Source organism: Phyllostomus hastatus, unplaced genomic scaffold (assembly GCF_019186645.2).
Source record: "Phyllostomus hastatus isolate PE091 unplaced genomic scaffold, TTU_PhHast_1.1 phas_scaffold_55, whole genome shotgun sequence".
In the NCBI taxonomy this organism is placed as follows: Eukaryota; Metazoa; Chordata; class Mammalia; order Chiroptera; family Phyllostomidae; genus Phyllostomus; species Phyllostomus hastatus.
Genome location: NW_025334035.1, coordinates 7,332,822 through 7,358,117, shown reverse-complemented (window position 1 = coordinate 7,358,117; position 25,296 = coordinate 7,332,822). Strand labels below are relative to the sequence as shown.

The 25,296-nt window shown below is 42.2% G+C and overlaps 1 protein-coding gene across 2 annotated transcripts in view; it reads right to left on the bottom strand.

The window, feature by feature from the left end:
* DNAH9 (dynein axonemal heavy chain 9) overlaps positions 1-25,296 on the bottom strand; it is a 336,893-nt gene that overhangs the window by 275,560 nt on the left and 36,037 nt on the right. Inside the window, exons 11-17 of one of the 2 annotated variants that reach the window (XM_045824289.1) lie at positions 21,693-21,761; positions 20,183-20,309; positions 16,461-16,716; positions 15,231-15,472; positions 10,714-10,849; positions 7,059-7,255; positions 6,541-6,965 (exon numbers count right to left, since the gene is read on the bottom strand). In XM_045824289.1, the coding sequence (XP_045680245.1) occupies positions 6,541-6,965; positions 7,059-7,255; positions 10,714-10,849; positions 15,231-15,472; positions 16,461-16,716; positions 20,183-20,309; positions 21,693-21,761 (1,452 nt within the window). Of the gene's footprint in view, positions 1-6,540; positions 6,966-7,058; positions 7,256-10,713; positions 10,850-15,230; positions 15,481-16,460; positions 16,717-20,182; positions 20,310-21,692; positions 21,762-25,296 lie in introns of both variants that reach the window. The other variant, XM_045824290.1, reaches the window with a different exon arrangement.

The window sequence follows — 25,296 nt, the reverse complement described above, 5'->3', positions numbered from 1 at the left end:
AATTCATTGCAAAGTTATTTACAATAGCCAAGACCTGGAAACAGCCCCAGTGCCCATCAGTAGATGAGTGGATAAAAAAAAAGCTGTGAAATATTTACACAATGGAATACTACTTGGCCATAAAAAAGAAGAAATTTTTATCTTTTGCAAGAGAATGGATGCACCTGGAGATTATTATGCTGAATGAAATAAGCCAGTTAGAGAAAGACAAATACCACATGACCTCACTTATATGTGGAACCCAATCAACAAAATAAACTGATGAACAAAATAGAAACAGAAACATGGATACATGGAACAGACTGACAGCTGTCAGGGGAGGGGAGGGAAGGGGAGGAGGATGGATGAAAGAATGTGAAGGGATTAAGCAAAAAAGAGAGATAAATACAAAGACACAGACAACAGTGTGGTGTTAGCCAGGGGCAAAGGGGGATGGGAGGTATGTGGAGGTGGGCAAAAGCAGTGGGGTGGGGACAGAGAGAGACTTTGCTTGCACAGTGCAGTGTGCAGATGATGTTTTGTTAAGCTGTATACTTAAAACCTGCATGGTTTTGTGAACCAATGTCACCCACAATAAGTTCAATTAAAAAATGGGCAAGAGTTATGAACAGGCACAGTAGAAGAAATATAATGACTCACTCAACATAAAAAGATGAGCCACTTTATTCATAATCAAAATAATGCAAAATATTTACTACAGTAAGATAGCACTAAAACAAAGCCCAGCATTAAACTGTCTGTCAATAGCAACAAGTGTTGAGGATGTGGGACTACAGGAATTTTCACACCTGGCTGCTCTTCCTTGGAGGGAGTTGGCATCATATGTATTCTCCTTGACTCAGCAATTCTGCTCTAATGTATATGCCCTAGAGGAATGTTTGCCCATGCACACCGTGATACGTGTATGAAAGCACATGACACATGTATAGCAATACTGTTGACACTAGCAAAGTCTGTTCAAATAGCTCCCACGTTCACCAACCACAGAATGGATATGTAAGCAGTGATATACTCTTATGATGGAGTACTTAGTAGTAAAAAATGAATGAACCACTGTTACATTTTTAACATGAATGGATCTCAAATTTGATGCTGAGTATAAGAAATAAAACAGAAAATTATAAAATATGCAATAGTTTCATTTTCTTAATATTTTAAAATGCAAATCTATAAATATAGATATGTACATATATGTATATGTGTGTATGCATAATTTGCACACACATATACATGCACACACATATACATATACATTTGGTATTTTCTCTTTGCATAGTCACATGCATGTGTATAATATATATTAAGCCATGAATATGTACATGTATATATAGCCATACATGTGTATATATGTATGCATATGATATATACAAGCCATGAATAAGTATCTGCATGTAAATGCATGAATATATATGTATACACACATACACATATACACATGTGTGTATAATATATATATAAAGCCATGAAGAAAAGCATGAGAAGGATTATTTCTCATTTAGGGTAGGGGTAACATCTAGTAGGGAGGGAGGGGATTTGATCAGGGAGAAGTACATAAGAAAATTTTAAAATACAGCCAATGTTCTGTTTCTTAGCTGGATAAGGCAAATACAAGTATTCATTGTAATATTTTTCCCTAAATTGTATGCATGAGACAGTTCATGATAAAACTGTTCATAGAGACAATGGATGAAAGAATCAGATACGGAGACATCTATATTGTGTTGCAGCCAGAAAGACTTTTGGGGCCATGTCCTTCCCCTTCCCCTTCCCCTTCCCCTTCCCCTTCCCCTTCCCCTCCCCTCCCCTCCCCTCCCCTACTTCCCTCCCCTCCCCTACTTCCCTCCCCTTCCCTCCCCTCCCCTACTTCCCTTCCCTTCCCTTCCCTTCCCTTCCCTTCCCTTCCCTTCCCTTCCATTTTCTTTCCTTCTTTCTCTCTCTCTCTCTCTCTCTCTCTCTCTTTCTTTTAAGGTGGCAACTCTGACAATACATTTGCACACTGTTGAGAACTGGGAGGGAATGTTTAAGGAGGTAGGTCCTTGAGCAGATGAGAGAGAAGTCAGACTTAGAAAAGTGGGGAGAGTTTATCTACTGGAACAGTTGAGGTCATGGAAAGTATGGTTGCAAATGCAAGTAGGATGGTTAATTTTGGGTTGAAAGGGGAGTTAGTTTTCTCATGATTGCTTCTAATTTTTCTGTGAATGAGAGACAAAGTTATAAGGGTAAAGAGGATGTTCGAGGTTTAAAGAGAAAGAGGAAAAGGAAGTCTGAGAGAATTTGTAAACATCTATGAAAATGTGTAGGATCTACTTGAATGTTAAGTTTATACATGAGATTTTGCAGAAGACTGGTTTGTTCATTTTTTTCATCAACTATGAATCACTCAGGTGCAGGTGTGGAGCACTGACTTTAGACAGAGTCAGGGTTTTACAAGGTGGGAGTGGGAATGGTGAGCAAGGATAATAAACACTGAGAAAGCATAAGGGCCAATGAGTTGGAAATCCTGATGGGTCTGAAGAACTTTTCATGGCAGCATTACCAAGTAATTCAGCTGGAATGATACCAGCTGGTGGTAGAGAATGGAATGGTCAAACCTGAGATTTTGAAGGGAGAACAATTACTTCCACATGTTTCCTCTTGCCCCACCAAGAGTGCAAGACAGAATTAGGTAGCAGAAGCATGATGGAAGGAAAGGGCACTGGAGAGAGAGGTCAAAACAAAACAAAAGGAAGGTGTGATGGAGACTATGTGGAGATTGCATCACTGAGGATGATTATCAGCCGAAGGGTGGGGAAAGGGACTGAGCCAGATGGTAAGATCCGCAGTGATGGGGCAGGATGACCTTATGCAGACTAGTGGGAGTTCGTACTGTCTGATAAAATTTGCTCCAGTGGAGCTGAGGGTTTTGAAAAAAGAGATGGTGAAATGATTTGGAAGAAATACTGAAGAGCAAGAATATCTTACCTATGTCCAAGACCAGTGGTAAGAGGGGTATAGGGGAAAAGTCAGCCCCTATCTGGGAGGGATACAAGGGAAGCAGTGTCTTTAGGAGAGGGCTGGGCTTCAGTTAGTGCAAAAAGAGGATAAGAAAAGGTGAAGAGAACTGTGAGCATTTGCTGATAGAAGACCCTGAGGTCTACAGGAAGGGCATGGTGGAAGGCTCTGCAAGGGCCAGGGTAGGGTTGGGGTAGATGAGGATATGAAGGGGTGAATAGGAGTTGAGTTTAGATGATGTTATGGATGGAATGTTTGCATTGCCCACACACTCAGACATTGAAGCCCCAGCCTCCAATGTGATGAGATTTGGAGGTGGGCCCTTCAGGAGGTAATTATGGTTGGATGAGGCCAAGAAGTGCGGGTGGGACCCTCATAGGGAACTAGTAGCCTTATAAAAGGAGGAAGACTCTCTCTCTCTCTCTCTCTCTCTCTCTCTCTCTCTGTGTGTGTGTGTGTGTGTGTGTGTGTGTCTCTGTGTGTATATCTCTGTCTCTCTCCTTCCTGCCCCCAGACACCAAGGAAAGGCCATGTGAGGATACAGTGAGAAGGCAACTGCCTGCAAGCCAGAAAGATACTTGCACCAGGAATCATATGGGCTGACATATTGATCATGGACTCCCTAGCCTCCAAAATTGTGAGAAATAAATTTCTGTGGTTTAGGCCATCCTGTGTATGCTACTTTTTATGGCAGCTATTAGAATTCTAGTGCCAATTCCAATGTGTACATGCAGTGTGAGGGTGGGGGCAGGTTTCTCACACCACCAACACCAGCCATTTGTCCCATGATTCAAATCAACTCTGAGACTATGTCCCTGGAGACAGCATCGATTCCACAGGTTAAGAGCTCAGTCCTATATGACGGCCCCACTCCCTTCAAACACCAATCATAATTCTACTTACCACTTGTACCTCTGACTGACCAGTCATAGATCAGAGGTATCAACAACCTCCCCCTTGGGCTCAATTAATTTGTGAAAGCAGCTCCCAGAACTCAGAGAGCCTGTTTGCTTACTAGATTACTGTTTTATTATAAAAGAATATAACTCAGGAACAGCCAGGTAGAAGAGGTGCACAGGGCTAGGCATGGAGAAAGGACACGGAGCTCCACACCCTTTCTGAGCCCACTGCTTTCCCCAAATCGCTACATGTTCATCAACATGCAAGCTCTCCAATCCCTGTCATTTTGGGTTTTGATGAAGGTTTTGTTATAGAGGCATAATTGATTAGATCTTTGGCCATTGGTGATTGATTCCATCTCCAGCCCCTTCCTGTCCCCAGAGGTCGGAGGTGCATCTGAAAGTTCCAACTCTCTAATCACATAGTTGGCTCTCCTGGCAACCAGACCCCTTCCTCAGGTGGGATCCAAAAGTCACCTCATTAATATAACAAAATATACCTTTATCAGTCCCATCACTTTGACAATTCAAAGGGTCTTAGGAGCTCTGTGCCAGAAAAGAGGACAATGACCAAATATATATTTGTTATTATAAATCACAGTATCAGAGTGGCCCCAGCTGAAGAAGACAAATGATAAAAAAGGGGTTGGACTTGTGACAATAAACGAAGTGTACATAAGCTGTAAGGCAAGGTGGGGTGAATCCTGACACCCACCACAGTAAGGGGGAAATCACAAAGTTACATGGCACATGGCAGACACTCAGTAATGAATGGTTTTTATTGTTCCAATTATGTCTATTTTACCTAATCCTTGAGAACACAGCTCACTGTCCTAAAGTGTAGCAAAGTAGTTTATGAAATCACCAACTAATAAAACTGGAAGGCGCCTTACAGAAATCCAGTCATACTATCTTCTTTCAGAGGTGAGGAAATTGGGGTTCACGGACACGAAGAGAGATCTCCTAACTGCTCCCCTGTGGGTTTATCCAGTGAAAGCAGCCATTAGAGCCTGTGAAGCCTTGCCTGATGAGACTTGTGGTGGCTGCTGTCACGATGCCCTGCGTCAACCACGTGTTCCTAATGGTCTGACAGCTGGGGCCTGGCTGACCCTGGAGGAACTGCCACTCCCCGGTGAGACAATTTCTGGAGATTGTAAAAGACTCGCCTTTGATCACAGTTTGCAGGTGCAAATCAATCAGTTCAGGATCTATACCCTCAGCTGCTTTCTCTTAACTGTCTCTCACATGCCATGCCACTGCCCCCCACTCACCCCCAACCACCCCAGGGCCAGGTGCCAGGTAGCTAAGGACAGCCCAGAGACTGTTGAAATTACTCAAACTAGCCAATCCTAAACCTGCTTACCCTGGATCACCCATTCTTTTCTATGGGAGCCTCCATAAGGGCTCTCCCCGATGGTGCCCCCTTGCCCCTGTTCCTCCTGACTGCGTGGGGAGTGCCCCTGTCCTTTTGGGGTGTAAGAGTCTAACAAATTGTCTCTTCAATGCTGATGTCCTTACATGTTGGTCTTGCCATACGTAAATAATTATAAAACCTAAATTTTAAAAAACACTCCCATGATCTTGGGTCACCAGACTTACTACTGGAGAGGGATCACAGGGCAGCTGTCCCTCAAACATTAATCCCTTCAGGGCTGTCACGGTCCCCCCTCCATCCCCACTACAGCTTCCCCTTGTTGCCTCTCTGAACATGGAAAACTGGCCTCTTCTTAACACCTACAAAGCCCTGTCTGAAACATCTCACACTGCTTTCCTGTGCTTTTCATGGGGTGGACCATCACCCCTGCAAAGTCTCTGAATCTGTTTGTAGACAGACACATCTCCAGCTTGGCTGTTTCCATTCTAGGTCACTGAGCAGGCCAGCTGCAGCACTCAGCAAGACCAACATCAAACATGAGGGAGGGGGCAGGCCAGGTGCCCTATAGCATCACCTGGCCCCAAAGGCTGATTGATGAACAGGGGATGGTGACACCCAGCAGGATTCTGTGGAAAGGGCGTGGGAGTCGAGACCCTGACTGTGGTGGGTCTGTGGGGACAAGGCTAGTGTGAAGTGACTGGGAGGCTGCTCTCCAACGTGATTATTCACCTACAGGGTGAGGCTCTGGTATGGAGGGCCTGGTGCCAGGCTGAGAGGTCTGGGTCCCGATGGAACAGATAGAATTTCAGCTCCAATCTGTCACAAGGCTAGAGTGGCCTAGGCAGGCACCCAGAGTGTGTCGGTTCAGTGATACCTATTGCACAGCTGGATGATCTGACCCCAGGAGTAAGTGGTAGAAATAGAATCTGGGAAACCCCCTTCTGCCTCTCAGACTTAAAGAGATTTAACAGCCAGAGTTGGGAAGGAAGGTTGGATCTGCTGTTGTTGCACTGAACATTATTTACCACTTACTGAGTGCCTCTCACACACTGGGCACCAAATGGAAAATAAAACAAAAACAGGCCACATCTAGTGAACAAAGGAAAGGGCAGGACGAACATTACCATGGGTGTCCAAAAGCCTAGAACCTTCAACTGGCTGTTTTAATTCACTTAACCAATGAGCCCATGGGCAAATATATGAAGGCAAGTTAACAATATAACACTCCAGACAGCCTGGGATGCTAGAAGAAAGCCAAGGAGACCTCTGTATTACCTGTTGGTGACATAGTCAACAAGGTGCTGTTTGAACAGGAGGCTCCACCTCTTAATTAGATTCAGCAGAGATGCTTTAAAGGGTCGCACATCAATCCTCATCCAGCAGTCAAACACCTTGATGGGCTCCAGCCTGCACACATCTTCATAGAGCTTTTCATAGGAGTCAATCTGTGCTTTAAACTGGTGGAGGAGGGGCGGGTTCTCTGGGATGCCATCTTCTTCATGGGCTTCAATCTCTTCAGGTGTGAGGACATGCCCATACAACAGAAACTGGGCCAGAATCTCCTTCCGGTCCTCCACGTAGAGGTAGGAGTACTGGCTGAAGGTGTTTCGGTAGCTGCAGCAGAGGGCCATCATGCCCTGAACTCTGTCCATGAGTGTGCTCCGCATCCTTGCCAAGTCATCCACAGCCTCCATGTCAATCTGGGGAGCAAGACAAGAGCAGGCAGGTCACACCAGCACTCTGCAGTGAGTTCCAGGTCTGGCTGGAAGGTGGGGTGGCTGCAGATCCAGTACCTGATAGTGGGGAGCGCTGTTTTGTGGGGAAAGCCGTGGCACTAAAGATGCTATTCTAAAAATGCTGGTGACGAGACCCTCAACCATGTCATAGAAGCTTCCCTTCAGTCCAGACTCCAGAGATGGAGAGAAAACTAATTCTGGGATTGCTAAGCTCAGCTGTGCTTCAAATATTGGGTTGAGTCCTGGCTTACATTCTGGAAAACAAGGGGAAAAAAAAGGAAAATAGGTAAAATGGGCAAAGAGAAGTACCATTTTAAAAACACAGAGAGCATTTCTTTCCTTTAAATGAGCTTCTCAGTATAGAAAATGGAAAGGTAAACTTTGCTAACATCCAAAACAGGAGGGTCTTAGTCTTACAGTGTTCATCAGCAGGGGAAGCTGACGTTTTGAACCTGCCAAGTTTAAGTTTGATGAGGGGCTGTCCTGGGTGCTGCAGAACAGTTCCTCTCCTTGTCTTCAGAGAGCGTATTCTAGTGACCGATCAGCTGAAGCCTGTCTCCTTCCACGTTCCCAAATGCCTCCTGGGTGGCAGTAGAGACTCTGGTTGAGAAGGGGTAGATTTTGCAAAGCCAATTTTTTGGAAGCAGCTCATTTCTTCCTAGGCACAGACTAGGCAATACTACTGGCAGCCAGTAGGGGGCCAAGGGGTCTGTCACCGTTGCACAAGTATGAAACGCAATGTTACAGTTCTGCCTGTTCTACTTCCTGTCTATAAAAACAGAACTTATTTTAATTCTGTAATCCCATAGTGATAAAAAATTTTAAAACAGTGTAAGTAATTTTAAAACTCCTGATAACTTGCTAGACAACTCATCTTGCTAAATTTAAATCAAAATATAACATGGAGTAAGATATTCCAAGTACAAGAAAAATGCCAAAACTTTTATCAATAACCACCTATTTTCCTACATCTTTTTGGTGGTAGGAATATTTAGGAGACTGTTATGTGCTGGATACTGTGGGTGGTGGGGACTACTCATTGGAATTGAGCAATATTGGCCCCTTTTCCCAGAACTAGAGCTGTAAGTGTGCACATGGCATTTCCCAGCTTGCAGTGAGGTGTGGCCATGTGGGTCCCTCACCAGCAGGCTGTGGGGAGAAGTGATGGTGCCACTCCTGGTCCAGGGTCTTGGAGGCAGCAGATGAGCCTGCTGTCCCCTCCCCCAGGCCGGTGACCCACCTAAAACAGAGAACAAACACCAAGCCCTGGTGGGTGGTGGAACCTTGGGATGGAAGGGACCTGCTCTCTAACCTGGAGCACTTGCTTCGGGCTAGTGCGTGGGGCATAAACTTGTTTGCCCTTTAAGCTGCATTATCAATGGAGTTTTGTTATCATTCTCCCTGACAACAACAACAATAACAAAACCTGAGGGCTCCTCAGAGATATGTAAAACTAAACTCTGGCCCTCAAAGCTTTGGAATAATAAACATGAATTATTGGACTCAGGAGTGTCCCATAAAATGCATATTTAACTTAAGGGAATGTAAGTTTACCAATATCATAGTAACTATACTATTATTGTAGAACAGTTTTTTTAAAAACCTTTTAAGATTATGCTTTGCCTATGTGCTCATGATATATTCTGCATTCCTGCATGCATTAGATGCTTCTAATTTAGTAGGCAAGGTTGCACATAGTTTAAAGGATTTACAAGACTTTCAAGGTTATTTTGACTCTATGAGAGTTTTACCCCATATACTATCATGAGAACCCAATCTCTATGTTAGATGCAATGCCAGCATAATGACCATACAAACCAGGTGGTCCTGGTGGCTTCACAACCTTGATGCAAGTAAATCACTTTAGCAGTTAAGAAGGAGAAGAAGACTTCTGGAGAGTGAGTAGAATTTAGCCTCAGCAGGGCTGCAGTCAATTAATTTTCTGGGAGGCCAGACCAAAGTATAGGAATGGTGTTTGCTTGACCGAACAAAAGAAGGTAGAAATAGTAAGGTGGATCAGAGTAATAAAATTGCCCAGCTGGCTACTGCAAAAGGTCACAACGATTTTCTTCTTCTTAGAGGCCACTCTCTTTAGGCTCCTTCACCTTCACCAGTGCCTTTTCCATTTTATCTGTAGCTCCTCAGTTCAGGCAGCTGCTAATTCTAGCTCCTGCCCATCTTACAGTATGAAGAAAGCATGTACCCCTTTCTTCACATTTCCATGGAGAAAAGGTAGCTTTGGCAATCTCAGAAAAATACTACCATCTCCTCTCTCCATCCTCTTGTTCCCACTCTCTCCTTCCCACAAGAGGAAGACAACCTGCCACATCAGACAGTGCAGGTCAAGGGTGTAATTGGTCAAAGGTGAGTCACTGCATTTAGGGACAATATCTTGAGCACTGCCTGCATATGGTGTGGCTGAGGCATCTTTCTAGATCTTGAAGGAGGAACGAGAGACCAGAAATTCCAAACCTCCAACATCAAAGGAGGTTGGTCTGTTCACCTAGGTGGGCACTGAGGGGCCTGGCCACTGGGAACCAGCTCTCCAGTCTCAGTGTCTGTGTCATTTGCCTCATGGTGGCTTGACCCCAGGATCTTGAAGGTGACCTTGCTGGTTGACTGTGCTGGTGCCCCTGTTGCCTGCTGTTGGATTTTGTTGATTTGGGGAACCCCTGCACCCTGCCAGCAAACACCTTGCCTTTGACCTCAGCCTCTACACCATGGGTCCATTGCCCATCTGAGTTCCACCCAAACTGGGCCTTGCTCCTCTCCAGCTCAGCCTAAGGGTCTGCTTGTGCCCTTCTGCATGGGTGGGATGCCTGGACACGGATCTTGGCCTGCCTATTTTAACTCTGCTTTTGATTTCTTTCCTTGGGTTGGACTTGATATCTTAAAGTCTCATCTCACCTTCATCTTCTGCCTTCAAAATATTCACCTCTGCCTTTCCATTGGTGAATTCTTCCATATGACCTTTGCTGAGCTCCTCAGAATCTACCAGATGTGGAAAGGTTTAATTCAACTTTATTCCTGACCTCTTCTGCCCTTTCCATCCCACTCCTTACTAGCTGAGGTTAGCTCTTACTATAATATATTTGATTCTCTGCACCTTAACCCAGTGTAGCCACCATAAATCCAAAGCCCTTAGCTATTGTTTAACATTCAAAGAGTGCCATTACCTTCTTCTTAACATTCCTTTTCATTCTGAAAGCTACTTCATTCCTGGCCTCTTCTCTGATCCTTTTTCACAGAGAAAAACTTCTTCCAGTTAACCTGGCTACTACAACCTCTCTGAGTTCTCAAAGCTACAGAGATAGAGTATAGTAAGCTCAAAGGCAGAGACTGTCCCACTCCCATCACCACAAGTCAAGTCCAGCTGAAGCTGTCTTTACTAATTGTGCTTCTGGGTATTCTAGCTTAGTTGCTCCTCTTTACTGAAGCTTGATTTACATTGAATAAGCTTTTACGTTTTCGCTTTTGAATTCACTGTCTTAGAACCTGGTCTATCATCTGAGTTTTGGAACAACCAAAGTCTCTTCTGTTTGAACAGTTTAGAAACTCAATACCTTTACTATACTACTGTGTATAATTCACAAAATGTTCACCATCTTTTTGGGAAAAGTCACAAACACTCGACTGCACTTCACTGTAACTCAACAGATGCCATTACTGTTACCATCCGTTTAATAACCCACATGCATAAGCCAGTGAATACCAGTGTTTTCCAGGAGGTACTGGAGGGAGCACTCAATGGCGAGAAAGAATCCATCCTGTAGCATATCATCGATGTAGTTAATGTATGTCTTCCAGATATTGGAGGCTGGGTCTGCTGAAAAAAGACCCAGGTTTTCCTAAAAATAAAGAAGTGATGTAAACCCTGTTTAATAATAAGGTAGTTCTGATTATCATTAATGGGACTATAAATAACATGTGGGAAAAAACCATTCCTGTGAAGAATTGCTATTATACGCTTATCAAATCCATTCTATCTTATGGGAATCACCACTGATTGAAAGGAACATAAAGGTAACATATAAAGGGAGGATGGTGCCTCATCCTGTCTCTGGGGAAGGAGGGCTGGCTCTGGCCTCCTTCTCAGCAGGGATGCTGCTGCATGCAGTGTGTGCATCGTAAATGCTGACCGATGTGCTGTGAAGAAGCTGTGCCGAAGCAGATGTCAGGCTGGAAGTCTGAGAGTAGAAGGTATTATGATTCAAGAAACTATAAGAATTTGGGGTTCTAACAAGTAAAGCATTTCCTGGATAATCCTTATAAATGAGCTGGAGTGTTGTGCTATTGGCATTTAATGTTAACTAAAAACTTTCATCATACTGAGTGATTTAGAAAATGTTTATATGTAAAAAAAAATACATGTCCTCTCCTCTTTCTCTTTCTCTTTCTCTTTCTCTTTCTCTTTCTCTCTCTCCTGCTGGTATGGCAAGTGCTCTTCATCATCTTCATTATTAAGCCTTTTTACAGCAAACTTTCCATTTATCTTGTATCTTCAATGAAAGTTAGCTGACTCACACCACTTTACAAACATCTCATGTAGTAAATCTCCCTGAATTAAAAAAAAATCTCAAGATCTTGTCTTCGAGTACCAAACTCTAAAATTTCTAACATGCACTACCTATACTTTTCCTTCCTAAGTACATTTAAGATTTTCTTAATGACTTAAAGTTCATCAGCACACAAATCATAACACAGTGACAATATAGCATTGCTTTTGGGTATTATTAAGATGTGTATGTTTGCTTCTATGTTTTAAAACTTTTAGTTTTTATGACTGCTTTGTATAGTTGTTCTTTCTCCTTCCAAATGTCATGCAATCAATATAGCTATCTGTACTTTTAACCTCTCTATCTCAAATCTACTACAGACTAAAAAGATGTAGCTCAAGTTTCTGATCCTAGACAATACAGACAAATGACATCAGTCTTCTCCTTCTGCTACAAACAGCTATCGAACTGGATGCAATACAAGAAACAATTGTTTTAGGTAACTGGATAACAGGCAGTAAAGGGATATGATCCTTGGGAAGAGGGAATTCTCAAGGTGAGCTGCACAACCACCTGGCTTTACCTAGAACTACTTTCTAACACATGACAGAGGAAAGTGGATCTTAACTACAGTGTCCTTCCTGCTGGGCAGACAAAAAAAAGAAACTGGGGTTTGGGGCTGTTTACACTGCTGAGTCCTCTTGAGTCTGAGAATTAACCCGTACACGTTTAGGGCAAGACTCTGCAAGTCCTGGCAGAGAACAGTTACTGGAGATCTAAGCTGAATGGAGATTGTGTTGGTTACAAAGTACTGGAAGATGTTTGCATTCTATCAGAAATGATGAAAAGACCTCACAGGTAACCAGGAATTCAGTAGAGACCTCAGAAATTCTGTGCTTTAAGATTAGAGCTGCTCTGTTCTAGAGTAAGGCTTCTTTAGACCTTCCCTAACAAAGCTTAAACTTGAGCTTCAACAGGATCAAGATGACCCACCAGTAAGTTAACTTCCTGCCAAAAGAGAAACAGACTCTTCAAGGGAAATAACACCTGGATTCTAAAGTGGTACCCAACATGACTAGAACATAATAAAAAATTACTAAATGTGCAAAGAAGCAGGAAAATGTGACATTTAACTAAGAGAGAAAATCACTAGAGAAAACTCAGAAAATAGCTGCCACAGCAATCCTGGAATGCCAACTTCTTAGAATTATTGTATGAGAAAGAAAAATAAATTTCTGCTGCAATTTTTAAAAGACAGAAAAATAAAATAGATGTTTGAATTAGCAATGTCATAATTTAATTAAAAACTCCTCAAATTTGGTGAAAAATTCAAGAAGCTCAGTCTCTAAGCAAGATGAATATAAAGAAAACCTATCTAGGCACATCATAGTCAAATGGGAAAAATACAAAAATTTAAAAAGACTCTAGAAAAAATTCCTGATCGAAAAAATACAATACATATAGAGGAACAAAGATACAAATTATGGCTGGCTTCTGATCAGAAACATTGGGGGAGAGAAGATAATAAAATGACTTCTGAAAGAAAAACAAAATTGCCTACTTAGAATTCTATATCCAGTGAAACTATGCTTCAAAAACAAAGGCAAAATAAGAACATTTTCAGATAAACAGAAACTGAGAGAATGTGTCATTAGCAGAGCTAAACAGCAAGATGGTAGCTCATTTCTGCAAAAAGGAAGAACAAGTGTGGAAATAGTGAGTTTGTGGGTAAATCTATTTTCCTGAGTTTTTAAAGCAAAAATTATTATAATGCTCTATTGTGAGGTGTGTTTTACATATATACATGTTCCTATATTTCATGGAAGAACTCTAAGTCAATTGTGATTAGTTCAAGAGACATACTGAAACCTAGATAACCTCCACAAATGTAATGCAACAAGGTAAATATGAAATTCCAATTGAGAAACTAGAGTAGAGTACTAAAAATATACCATGGATAATAAGAAGGTGGGTAAGAAATAGCAGAGAAACAAAAAAAGAGATAAAGCAAATAAGGAAACAAATAGCAAAATGGTAGAGCTAAATCCATCCATACCAATAACTACATTAAATGTAAGTTTAAACACTCCAATTAATAGGCAGAGTTATTAGACTTAGAAGAGTAAGTTTCTATTGTGTGAACCTGAATTTGAACTTGAAAGAACACATAGTTTGAATGTAAAGGGGTAGAAAAGGATGGCCAATGCAAAAAGTAAAAATAGTGAATCTGGAAGGAAAGATTACAGTATTACCAAAAAAAAATGACTTCAAGGCAAGGGGGTATTATTGGAAATAAAAAGGGAATTTCATGATAAAACAACAAACTTATCAGGAAGTTATAATAATTATAAATTTGTTTGCACCTACTAATAGAGCTTAAACACTTGATGAAAAATATGACAGAACTAAACAATTAAATAGACAAATTAAAAATTATATGTGATTTAACACTCTACCTTCAGTAATTGGTAGACAAAAAATCAAAAATCGTACAGAAGATATGAACAATACTACCAACCACTTTGAACTAATTGATATTATGGAATGCTGTACCCAGCAATAGAAAAATAAACATGTTGTCAAGTGCACAAGACACATTCAATAAGATAAACAATATTCTAGATCATGGAACAAGTCTCACTAAATTCCAACTGATTGAAATCTTCCAGAGTATTTTCTCTAAGCCACAGTGGAATTAGATTAGATTCTAGATTAGATAAATTTCATTGAGATATCCAGAGGTACCCCAAATATGTAGAAATTAAACATATTTCTACATGTTTAATTTATAATGATAATTTAGAATGATCATTCTAAATGATCAAGTTAAAGAGATCACCAGAAAAAAATTAAAACAGAATGAAATGAAAATGAGGCAGATCAAATTTTTGGAATGCAAGTAAAGCACTGCTCAGAGGGAAATTTATGTAGTCAAATGCTTGTATTAGAAAGGAAGAAAGCCTTAAAATAATGCCCTAATGTTTACCCTTATAAGCTAGAAAAACAAAGATGAGTAAATTACCCCCAAATGAACTAGAAAGAAATAATAAAGAACAGAAGTTAATGACTAGAAAACAAAATCAGGAAAATTAACAAAGTCAAAAGCATGATCCATTGTACTTCAAATCATTGATAACCCAAAACAGCAGCTGTAATTCATCACTGACTTGGTGCCTGAGCTCAGCCCCTCAGAACTGCTCTGTGGCTGCTTCAGCAGCATTGGCACGGGTGGCCACTTCCATCTCTTTTCCACTGTTCAGTCTCTGAGGACGGGATAGGAGGTTGCCTTGATCACAGTGCAGGGCAAAACCTTACTGCACTAAGTGCTACACTCTGCATTTGTTTGTTTCTCTTTGTCAAATGCAGTTAGGGATACCATCTCTTTCAGCTCTACAAAGCTAGGTTATGAAGATGATGCTGGAGTTCCACACTGGGTTGTATGGGTGAGTTAGGGGTAGTTAATGCAATAGATAATTTAGGATTCTGTCCCTGACTTCTCCTTTTATTCCCTTGGGCTTTGGTATGGGTCTTAAACCATGTGATGACTAAGTGGCCATTAAGAGAGGGTTAATTTTGACACCCTGCTACCACAATGCTATCAGTATAAACCTTTATCCGTGACAGCAGAAGACACAGTACCTATTATTGTAATTTCCAAATCACTTCTGGCACCCAACCACACTTCTCAATGCATGACATTTGTGGTAGGCATGTCTGGGAGGCTGCTTATTACCTGAACAAGAGTGTGGATCTTCAGGCCAGAGTCTCTGATATAACTGTAGTATTTTTCCATTCGATCTTGCTGGTCATCCATGGAAAGAAGGCATTCCTTTCTTCCATCTTTCCTCTTAAATAATGGAGACACCCATGTTTTCATGATGTTTTGGATCTCTTTCACATTGCCTTTGGTTTTCTGAATCCTTTGTTCAAGATCATGAATACTATCGGTCATTTCAACGACATAATCCCAAATGCCTGCTCCCCAAAAGAGACATAATTAATTGAAACAGCTGACAGTGGCACAACTGAACGTCTAGTTGCTGTGAAAGGTAGGGATTCAACACTCATGGGTTTTATAAAACACTTTTCTGCACAGGTTACTTCATTATAATCAGCTTTTTTCTTTCTAGTTGTATTAAAAAGCCAACTCTTACTAAAATTCTGCTCATGGAGGAAAAGAAGCAAACAGGTGATCCTTACCTACCGGACACACAAAAGTTGGTGCACTTGCTGGGGCACACCAGTGCTACTTGGTGACCTTACAGAGATTAATGAACCTTCCTGTTTAAGCACCTTCACTGCGGTAAGTGTTGAAAATGTCATTTCTTTTTTATAAGGAATAAAGTTCTAACTTTTTCATATGGTATCCCAAGACTTCCGTGAGTTGACTGTGACATTCTTTTCAAACTTTAACTCTTTTGAGGACACTAATGCAAATTAATCTCCCTTCCCTGTGGTTTACCACACTTTATTTTTACCTCTCTGAAGGCTTTTTATCAGAACTTGTCTTACATAATTTATGTTGTACATATGTCTGTTGTCCCCACTAAATGTGAGCTCCTTCTGGGTAGGGGCCATTCCCATACACCTCATGTCTCATATTCTCCCTACAGTCCCCCCAGGTGAAAGTTCATTGAATCAAATTGGAGAACACAAGTAACAATGATAATATAGTGAAAGCCCTCATTAATGGGGTGCCCAGAACATGCTGGAGACTGTGGGAGATCCCGTGCAGCCTCTGAGCCTCCCCCAGTGTGCGGCAGCAAAGTTTTCTAAATATACTAATTAAATCCAAAGAAAAGGAAGAAGAAAAATAGCAACCCTTCTTGGCCCTGTGTCTGAGAGGATACATTCATTTTTAAAAACAACCCAGATTACCAACTAATCATTTGAGTGTCTGCCAGCTTTAATTGGAATCTTAACTCTCAGCCTTTTCCCCAGAGCCCAGGTGGTGCCCAGTTACCATCTGTTTTCCAGTTCAGAGTCTCCTCTGCGGCTCTCAGGCGGAGATCAATATTTTGCAGCTCTTTCTCCACTAATGGAAATTCCACCTCCAGCAGCGTTTTCATCACCTTGTTGTACCAATTTGCCATCAACTCCAAACGTGCCACAAGCTGCCGATAGAACTCCCTGGAGGAGAACATGGCTGCTGCTGTTTCAGGGATGTGCTTCATCTGCCTCAGTTGAAGATAACTCATTTCTTTCAGTACAGAAACCAGCTGGAGGAAAGAGTCCACATAAATGGCTGTGGTTCAGCAGCAGTGAATAGCGGCAATATGGGTCAAAAACTGGAAAACACCAGGGGACCCAGAGGCCTCGGGGTCCCACTTAACTTCTGTTCCTACTTATGGTCCTTAAATGTAGTTTTAGAGAAGGAGACTGAGTATTATGCAGAAGAAAAAGGACTCAGAAAGCAGCAGGGCTCACCGGATATGTAAGCTATGAAGAGCAAGAGGAGGAAAACATGTGAAAGGAGACATCTGTGACAGCAAGAGAGGGCTCTGCCTAGATGTGTTGGGGCATGTGACTGATGAAATGACAGGCTCATGATGAGCCAGTTCCCATCAAGGGGTGGAGGTATGAAGGTCAGGGCCACATACATCTATAAGAAGCCTCAACTTTATATTTTTGCTATTCTCTGCCAATGAGGCCGTGCCCTTGGTCACAGACGCTAACGGGACAAGAAGAGGTTGTTATACATAATCATTTGAAATAGCCCTTAACTTCTGTAACCCTAGGCTGGCATGTCTTTGTGTCTTCTTGTACTTGGAGGTCAGGAGATGGAAGTCACCCAGGCCTCTCTGAACTTCTCTGGGGCCCTGAGTTTAGGGGCAACTGCAGAGGTGAGAAACCAAGCGGATGTTGCCCAATGAAGACACAGAGGCCTCTGCAGCGTTGCTAAGAGCACTGCTCATCATTCCTTGCTTATTGTGTTTATCCCTGAACTTACACAGACTAATGTCACAGGAATGTGTGACAAAGCAGATACCAGGCTGCAGATTCTCCTTGCCGCCCCCCCCCATGCCCCACCCCTACTTCCATATCAAGACACCTGGGCTCCTGGCTCTGCTTCCAGTGGCTCTGGATGATCTCTTCATTGGCAATCAGCCAACCCTACTTAGGGCTATGACAAATGCTAACAAGATGGTGGGGAAATGACTTCAGCCTCGTACTTAATTTGCTCAAGATAGATATTACACATTTAAGTTTAAGAAATGAAAACAAAAATCAGAAGAAAATATGGGATTATTTATATAATAATGAGGTAGAGAATGCCATTCCAAACATACAACCACAAAAGATAAAATTTAGATGCATACAAACATTGTACACATATTAAAATGACATACTTCAGCTAGTAAAAATACTTGCAGCAGATTTTTAAATGTCTGACAAGTATTTACCAAATATTCTAACAAATTCACAGGAAAAGAGGGTACTTCCACTTGAAAGTGGGCAAAGGACATGAACAAGCAATTTATAGAAGAGATGTAAGCAGCCAATGAACACATGAACAAAGTTAAAACAGTGCTGAGATATTATATTTTTCCTAGTCCAACAAGCTGGAAGTGGTTGGAAGATGTAAATATCTTGCTAGCAGGTTAATGACTGAATTCCAGCTTTCTGAAGACCAAACTGACCATATGCAAAAAAAGTCTCAAAATGCTAGTACCCTTTATTTAGCCCAGCAATCCTATTTCTAGGCATTTATTCCAAGGAAATAATCAAGGATAGATGCAACAATGACTAAAGATATTTATTGTAGCAATATTTCTACCACATTTTATCCAACTGTAAGATGCCAATGATGGTAAGATTCACTATTACTCTATTTACAATGAAGGAAGAAAGAAAAAAATGTACTTTTTTTAAACTACAAAGACATACCATTTTCAAAGATAAAAAGTTAAAAAAAAAGTGCATCCTAGAACCATGAAATACAAATTGATAAAACTGGAAAATAATATAAATGCCCAATAATAGGGCACTTAAATAATTTAAATAGATTTCATACATATATTACTTTTCCCATACAATTCTTATCCTGGCCCCAAAGAGGCAAGTCTCTGATCATCCCCCGGAATGATGTATGTGATGCTGCCCATTTTGGACACCACAGCTATTGCCATGTTGCTACAAGTGGAAGTCAAGGGAGGGCTGCAGCTCTTCTCTGACTTGTGTTTGTACTTGTCTCCCCTTGACTTACATCATAATTTAGGTATTTATCTCTACTCCTCAATTCTGCTCTCACTGTTTTTCTTCTACTTCCTTTCCCTTCTATCACCTACAGACACCAAAAAGCACCTACTATGTGTTGCACATTGGGGCAGATAGAGCTCTTGCTTTTGGAGTATATAAAGGAGTCAGTTATCCTTAATACTGTCTTATACTGAGGACATAATTACTATAATCATCATATACAGATTCTGGCCTAGTTAATAATCCAGAAACTGATCTCTCTGGGCAGTTAATATACAATACTATTGACAAGAAATGCTGATAAAATTATTCAAATGAGTTCAATAACAGACTCATAGCCTACCAGAGTAAAAAATGGACCCACCAGCTTCCTTTGTTGACTTTTATTTCAATCAGAATGGATGATCTACTTAACCTTCAGTTTTCTCAAAGACACCAATATGCTACTGGCTCAGTTTTCAGCCCTCTCTATACCACATTCCTGGAAAACTTGCCTTCCAGACAGAAGCAGGTGACTGCTTTCAGCTTAGCGTGACCAATACTTTTTACTTCTATTGTGTAACTGAATGATGTACGTCTTGACATGGGCTAGCTTGGATCATTGTCTTCTCTGACATTAAGCATCCCAGGACTCTGACACCCACACTGGCCTTCCACCCTTCTCATCACCTAGAGCAGGGTTTCTCAACCTTGGAACTATTGATATTTTTAGATAAAAAACCCTTTGTTCTATGCAATATAGAAAGTTTAGCAGTAACCCTGGTACCTATGCACTCAGTGCTATCAGCCCCATTGTGTGTTTGACAACCAAAAACGTCTTCAGGGGAAAAATTGCCTCAGTCGAGAATCACTCGAGTCTTATTTCTGAAGATACTCCTTTGAGATGTATCATATGCTGTCCAATTAAGATAGATTTTTATTTATTGACATTAAAGCTCCCTACTAGCTCGTGGGTTCCTTGAGAGCAGGAACCAGGTCATATACTTGTTTGGCCTCCCAGTGTTCAGTCAACAGCCTTCATGGGTAGCAGGCATTCAAGGTAGGCCAGTCAGCTGTTCAGTACTAAAGGGTTGGCAATGCAATCATTCTGTCTGTCCAGAGATGGGTAGCGATATCTGTTTCAATGCCTTCTGAAATTTCAGATAGTGCATCTTTATAACATGTTAAACTTTTGAAGAGTTAATAGTAAAGTCAAGTATATAATAAAGCTGTTATTATATGAAAAGTTTAAAAAATATTTTGCAATATTTTCTGTTGTGCAAAATCAAAACAAATATACTAGCTAACCCTGGAGAAAATGTGAACCTTGGGCAACTTGAGAAAACACTACACCCCAGGATCTATCCCAAAAAGGAAATCTGGGGTGCAAATTCTTTTGAGCAGCTTTTTCATATTCAGATAAAAAAGCCTTTTTGCCTTTGAAATCAGCAAAGTTCAGTGAAACTCTTTAGGAACCCAATAAGAAATTACTGTTGCCAGGTTTACCTGTGGGTTAAAGTTGACAGTAATCTGCTTCGTTTCTGGGTCACGCTTCAGAAGTGGCCGGGAGAGATTGTACTGTGACTTCTCTGATACTGTCTGACACCAGTCCTCGTAAAGCCTGGTCTCATACCTGCGAGGACAGGAAACAACAGCCACTTCATAAGCACCTCCCAGCACCCCAACACCTGGCAATAATTAACTAAAGATCCAGATACCATAGGTCTCTACATATAAAGATATATTTACCTATATAGAACACACATATGTATACATAGCCTATTTATCTATTTATTTAAACTATCTATTTTATGAACTAAAGATACTACTAGTAAAATACCTGAATACATATTGGTAAAGTCATTGACAGACAGGCATGGAAACTCCTGCAAGTAACCCCTTATTTCTTAAAACAGCATAGTTTAAGTCAGGGAAGAGTAGAAAGAGAGGCTCCACATGATCTTTGTGGTTGATAAGGGAAGTTGTGATTCATCTCAGTCAACACAGAAATAAGCTATTGGGTATGATTTGCTCCCATACTAATGTTCATGTCACTTACAGAACCTGTCATCAGTCATTACACACTGACTGAGTACCTACCATGTGCTGAGCTTGGGGGATAAAAGGATGACTAAGCAGCCCATGGTGAGTTCAGCTAATGGTGGGACCACAGGTAAACAGAGAATGCAGCAAGCACAGTCCTAGAGGGAGGTACAGGGCGTGGGGCATTTAATGTCAGGGGCCAGGGGCTACAGTGATAAGGGGAAGAGGGCCTAGAGTGATGCTCACTGAGTCTCAGAGCATGGGTAGGCAGTGAAGGAAGAATAAGTGCTCCCAGCAAACAACAGCACAGCCAAAGGGTGGAGGTAGGAAATAGACTACTGTGTGCTGGAAACACCTGTGGCTAATGAGGAGGAAAGGGTCAAGGCTGGAGAGGGAAGAAAAGACCAGGAAGGGCTTTTCATGTCATGTTAAGGAGACCGAGGATGATGGGAGGCATGGACAGGCTCCCCATCCTGAGGATGCGGTGACAGTGTTGGTGTGGGCAGTGTGGGCACTAGACCCTGTACCCTCAAGACCTACTTCAGCTTAAAAGCAGGAACAACTATGAACCCATGGAAAATCTCCATTCATATGCTTTGTCCATGAAAGGATACAGAAAATATTTTTAAAACTTGTTTTTGTTTGTTTGTTTTGTACCGCACAAATTGTTGCTTTCTGCTTAGTCAGCAGCCGCTGGATTTTCCTGGACACTGATCTCGGAGAGCCACCAGGAGTGCTCCACTTCCGGCTCAAACAGTCCCAACAAAACTACTGGGGAGAAGTGTCTGTTTCTATTCCCTAGACTCCTGTGTTTGCAACCCAGAAGCACTGTGTTCACAGATAATGTGGTTATAACATAGAATACAGAGTAACACTTCCCAGACACTAAGGAACCTGCTCAAACACACAACTGCAAGAAGCATTGGGGGGCTTATGAAACTTGCAGAACAATACAATCCCAGAAGCTGCTTACCTTTCCAGCAATGAAAGCATAGCTTCATATTTTTGAATCATTCTCTTTCCTTCAGCAGATTCCATGCAACTATCCATACAAAAGAGACAAAAAGTGCTATCAGATTAGAAGTCAGAAGAATGATCTGATTAACAAACTGTAGTTTATAAGGAAGAGATTGAATAGTTTCCTGGGCTGGCTTCCAAATGCCCCTGAAGGAACCTGAATTCTTTCTGAACATCCTCCAGGAGCCACTAGAAGGCACCAGCACTTCCTGAAAAACAGGCAGTCCCACCTTTGCCCTGTGGCTCCACCAACCCTTCACCCTGGCCCTGCTAGTCATGCACAGATAAATTAAGTCCCTCGAAAAGCTGAATAAAAGGGGAATGGAGACATGGCAGAAAAATTTTAGGGGCCACAGTTTTCTGTATAGAAGGGAAAAACTACACATGACATTACACATTATAACAAAAACTATATAACATTATATATAAAATGATGTTTTATATATTTATATAACAATGTTTATATACACACACATAGACATTGTTTCATATGAACATACATACATACATATACATTTTATCCCTTCTCTGAAATCCATCTAGGACATGTTATGAGAAGCCCGGCTACCCATTGACATGTTTACATGAGGTTCCCTCCCACATCTCAATCCCCTAAATGTGTGCATGCATGATACACATACATGCACCCCACATGCACACATACACACATGCTCGCATGCACAGGCCTCTCCCCGAGGCCCCCACAGGAACGGTGAAGACCGCAGAGGAACATGAGCAGGGTCTGGCCTGAGGCTCTGCTACCCACTCCTGCTCCTGCTTGACTCTCCTCTGTAACACAGACTGAGAGTCCAGGTGCTGAGAAAGTTGGCAAAATATCTATAATTTTCATAAACCTTCACGTTAATTGTGTTGGTAGGTATGTTTTTGTTTGTTCTGCCAGCAAAACGAGGTAGCATCTTGCAAAGATTCTTTAAAATCCATTTGCTCTTTGAACCAACAGAATTTCTTTACAAGATCCCCGGAGCTTTCAATGTAAGCCCTCACGCCTGCAGAGAAAGCCCAGGATTTCCAGCTGCTTAGTTCCCTTCCATGGTGAATAAGCAGCTGCCTCTTGGAGGCAGCAAGGAGAAGTGGAAAGGGCTTCAGGGCAGGCGGGTGGGGTCACGCCCAGCCCTCCCCTCAGGGAGCTGTGGGGTGTCCGGAAACCTCAAATACCTGACCTCCGTTTCACACCTGCAAAAGGATGAGGCTGGAAGATCAAAAGGCAATAATGCTGGGGAAAATAGAAGGAAGCAGGAAAAAGGGAATACTAAACATGAGATGGACAGACTCCACAAAAAGAGTCCTGGAGCCCAGCAGAGCTAGTGAGGACAGACATTGTGGGTGTTGCTCATCCATAGGGTCACCAGGCATTGGGGTCAGAGCCAGCTCAAGGGCAAGTAACACACAGAGGAGAGAGCAGTTTCATGCCCTGGGGCCTGTGGCAGTTGCCTAGAAGGTTCAAGAAGTCATAGGAGTAAGTGCCAAGAAGCTCCCTGAAGTTTCTACTTCATTTCATGGGGAGGCATCCAAAACATTTCTAATAACCAATAAACATATATTACAGGCACAGCATAATTCTGAATTCATTTTTAGAACAAATGGAAATAAATCTCCATAGGAATTTCGGAGGACAGGTGGGTTGTCACTGAGATCCCTTCTCAGGACCAGGCACACTTACCCACCCCATCCCTTCACTTGCCTCTGGCCAGGAGTGTTGGCTGCTGGTAAAGCAAGGCTGCCTCTCTGTGGTAATGGCCTCAGCCAATGAGAGCCTTCTTGCCCAAGATCATGCACCTCCCTCAGACAGCCCACATCTGCCAACTAGCTCATGTGGGGGTACAAAGCCTGGGTAACACTGCAGGGCCAGGGTTCCCAGAGGATGGGTGGAAGCCTCCTAGCAACCATATCGCTGTGTACTTCTCCCTCTGCCCACCCATCCTCCCACTACCTCACAGGTCCTGTTCCCAAGAGTGTCCCTATATGTTCCTGCATGTGCATCTCAGAGTCTGCTCCCAGGGAACAGGGCCTATGACAGCCACCACACTCCATGGCCCTAGAAACAGCCCCCCCGCCCCCATTTATATGTTTTCTCCCTCCTGCCTTGGGGAACACGCTTGAGAAGATGAGGGCTTGGCTGTTCTCTAGGCCAAATTTCCCATGGTTGAGGAATCCCTGGGCTAGACACTCTGAGACCCAGACTTCCATGTCTTTCCTTAGGCCTCTGCAGGACTTCAGGCATGTCCCCTCACTTTCTGTTTGCCTCAGTTTTGTTGTTGTTGTTGTTTCATCTGCAAAACAAAGAGCTCCTCAGGCCGAGCAGAGGCCGAGCAGGTACACAGGTACGCCCACCAGCAGGCCCACTCCGCAGGCCAGGCGCAGACACATGTGCTTGATCAGGGAGGAATCTGAGGAAAAGTGGAGTGCTGCTCATTTCAAGCTGGGTGTTTCACATAAAACCCTGCATTTTCAGGTTTCCTCTACAACAGTCAGAGATTTCTAACATTTTCTGCTTGGCAACACTGGGTGTTGGGGTAGAGGCACCCTTCAGACTTTCCTCTGGTGTTTTGCGTCATCTTCTTTGCCTCTGAAAACGTTTAGGCTTTTAAAACTTTTCCCCAGTTTGACTGAGATGCAGTTGACACACAGCACTGTGCAAGTTTAAAGTGTACACGTAATGACTTACATGTGTTGTGAAATGGTTACCGCAATTGGTGTAGTTAACGTCCATCATCTCATATGGATACCCCCCAACAAGAAAAAATTGCTTTTATTCTCGTGATGAGAACTTTTAGGATCTACGCACATAACAACTTTCACATATTCCATACAACCCTGTTACCTGCAGCCACTGTGGTGTGTGTTACATCCCCAAGATACGTTTATCCTACAGCTACAAGTTCGTACCTTATGAAAACCCTCGTCCATTTTCCCACCCTCCACTCTTGCCTCTGATAACCTGATGACCACAAATATGACCTCTTTGTCCTGAGGCTTTTTTATTTTCAGATTCCACATACAAGTGAGATCATCTGGTGTTTGTCTTTCTCTTTCTGATTTATTGCTCTTAGCAAAACGCCCCCAAGTTCTATCCACGTTGCAAATGGCAGGATGTCCTTCTACTTTATGACTGAATATATACACACACACACACACACACACACACACACACACACACATGCCCCATTTTGTTTATCGATTCCTCTAACAATAAACACTTAGATTGTTTCCATGTCTTCACTGTTGTAAAAAATACTGCAATAAATGTGGGGGTGTAGATACCTCTTCAACATTATGATTTTATTTCCTTTAGATAAATACCCAGAAGTGGAATTGCTAAGATCGTGTGGTAGCTTTATTTTTAACCTTTTGAGGAACCCCACCCTGTTTCCCACGGTAGCTGTGCCAAGGCGTAACACCACCAACAGTGCACAGGACGCTGCGTGTTGTCCACGTCCTCATCAGTGCCTGCTGTCTCTTGTCTTTTGGGTGACAGCCGTTCTGGCAGGTGTGAGGTGGCCTCTCAGGGGGTTTTGATTTCCATGACCCTGAGGATTAGT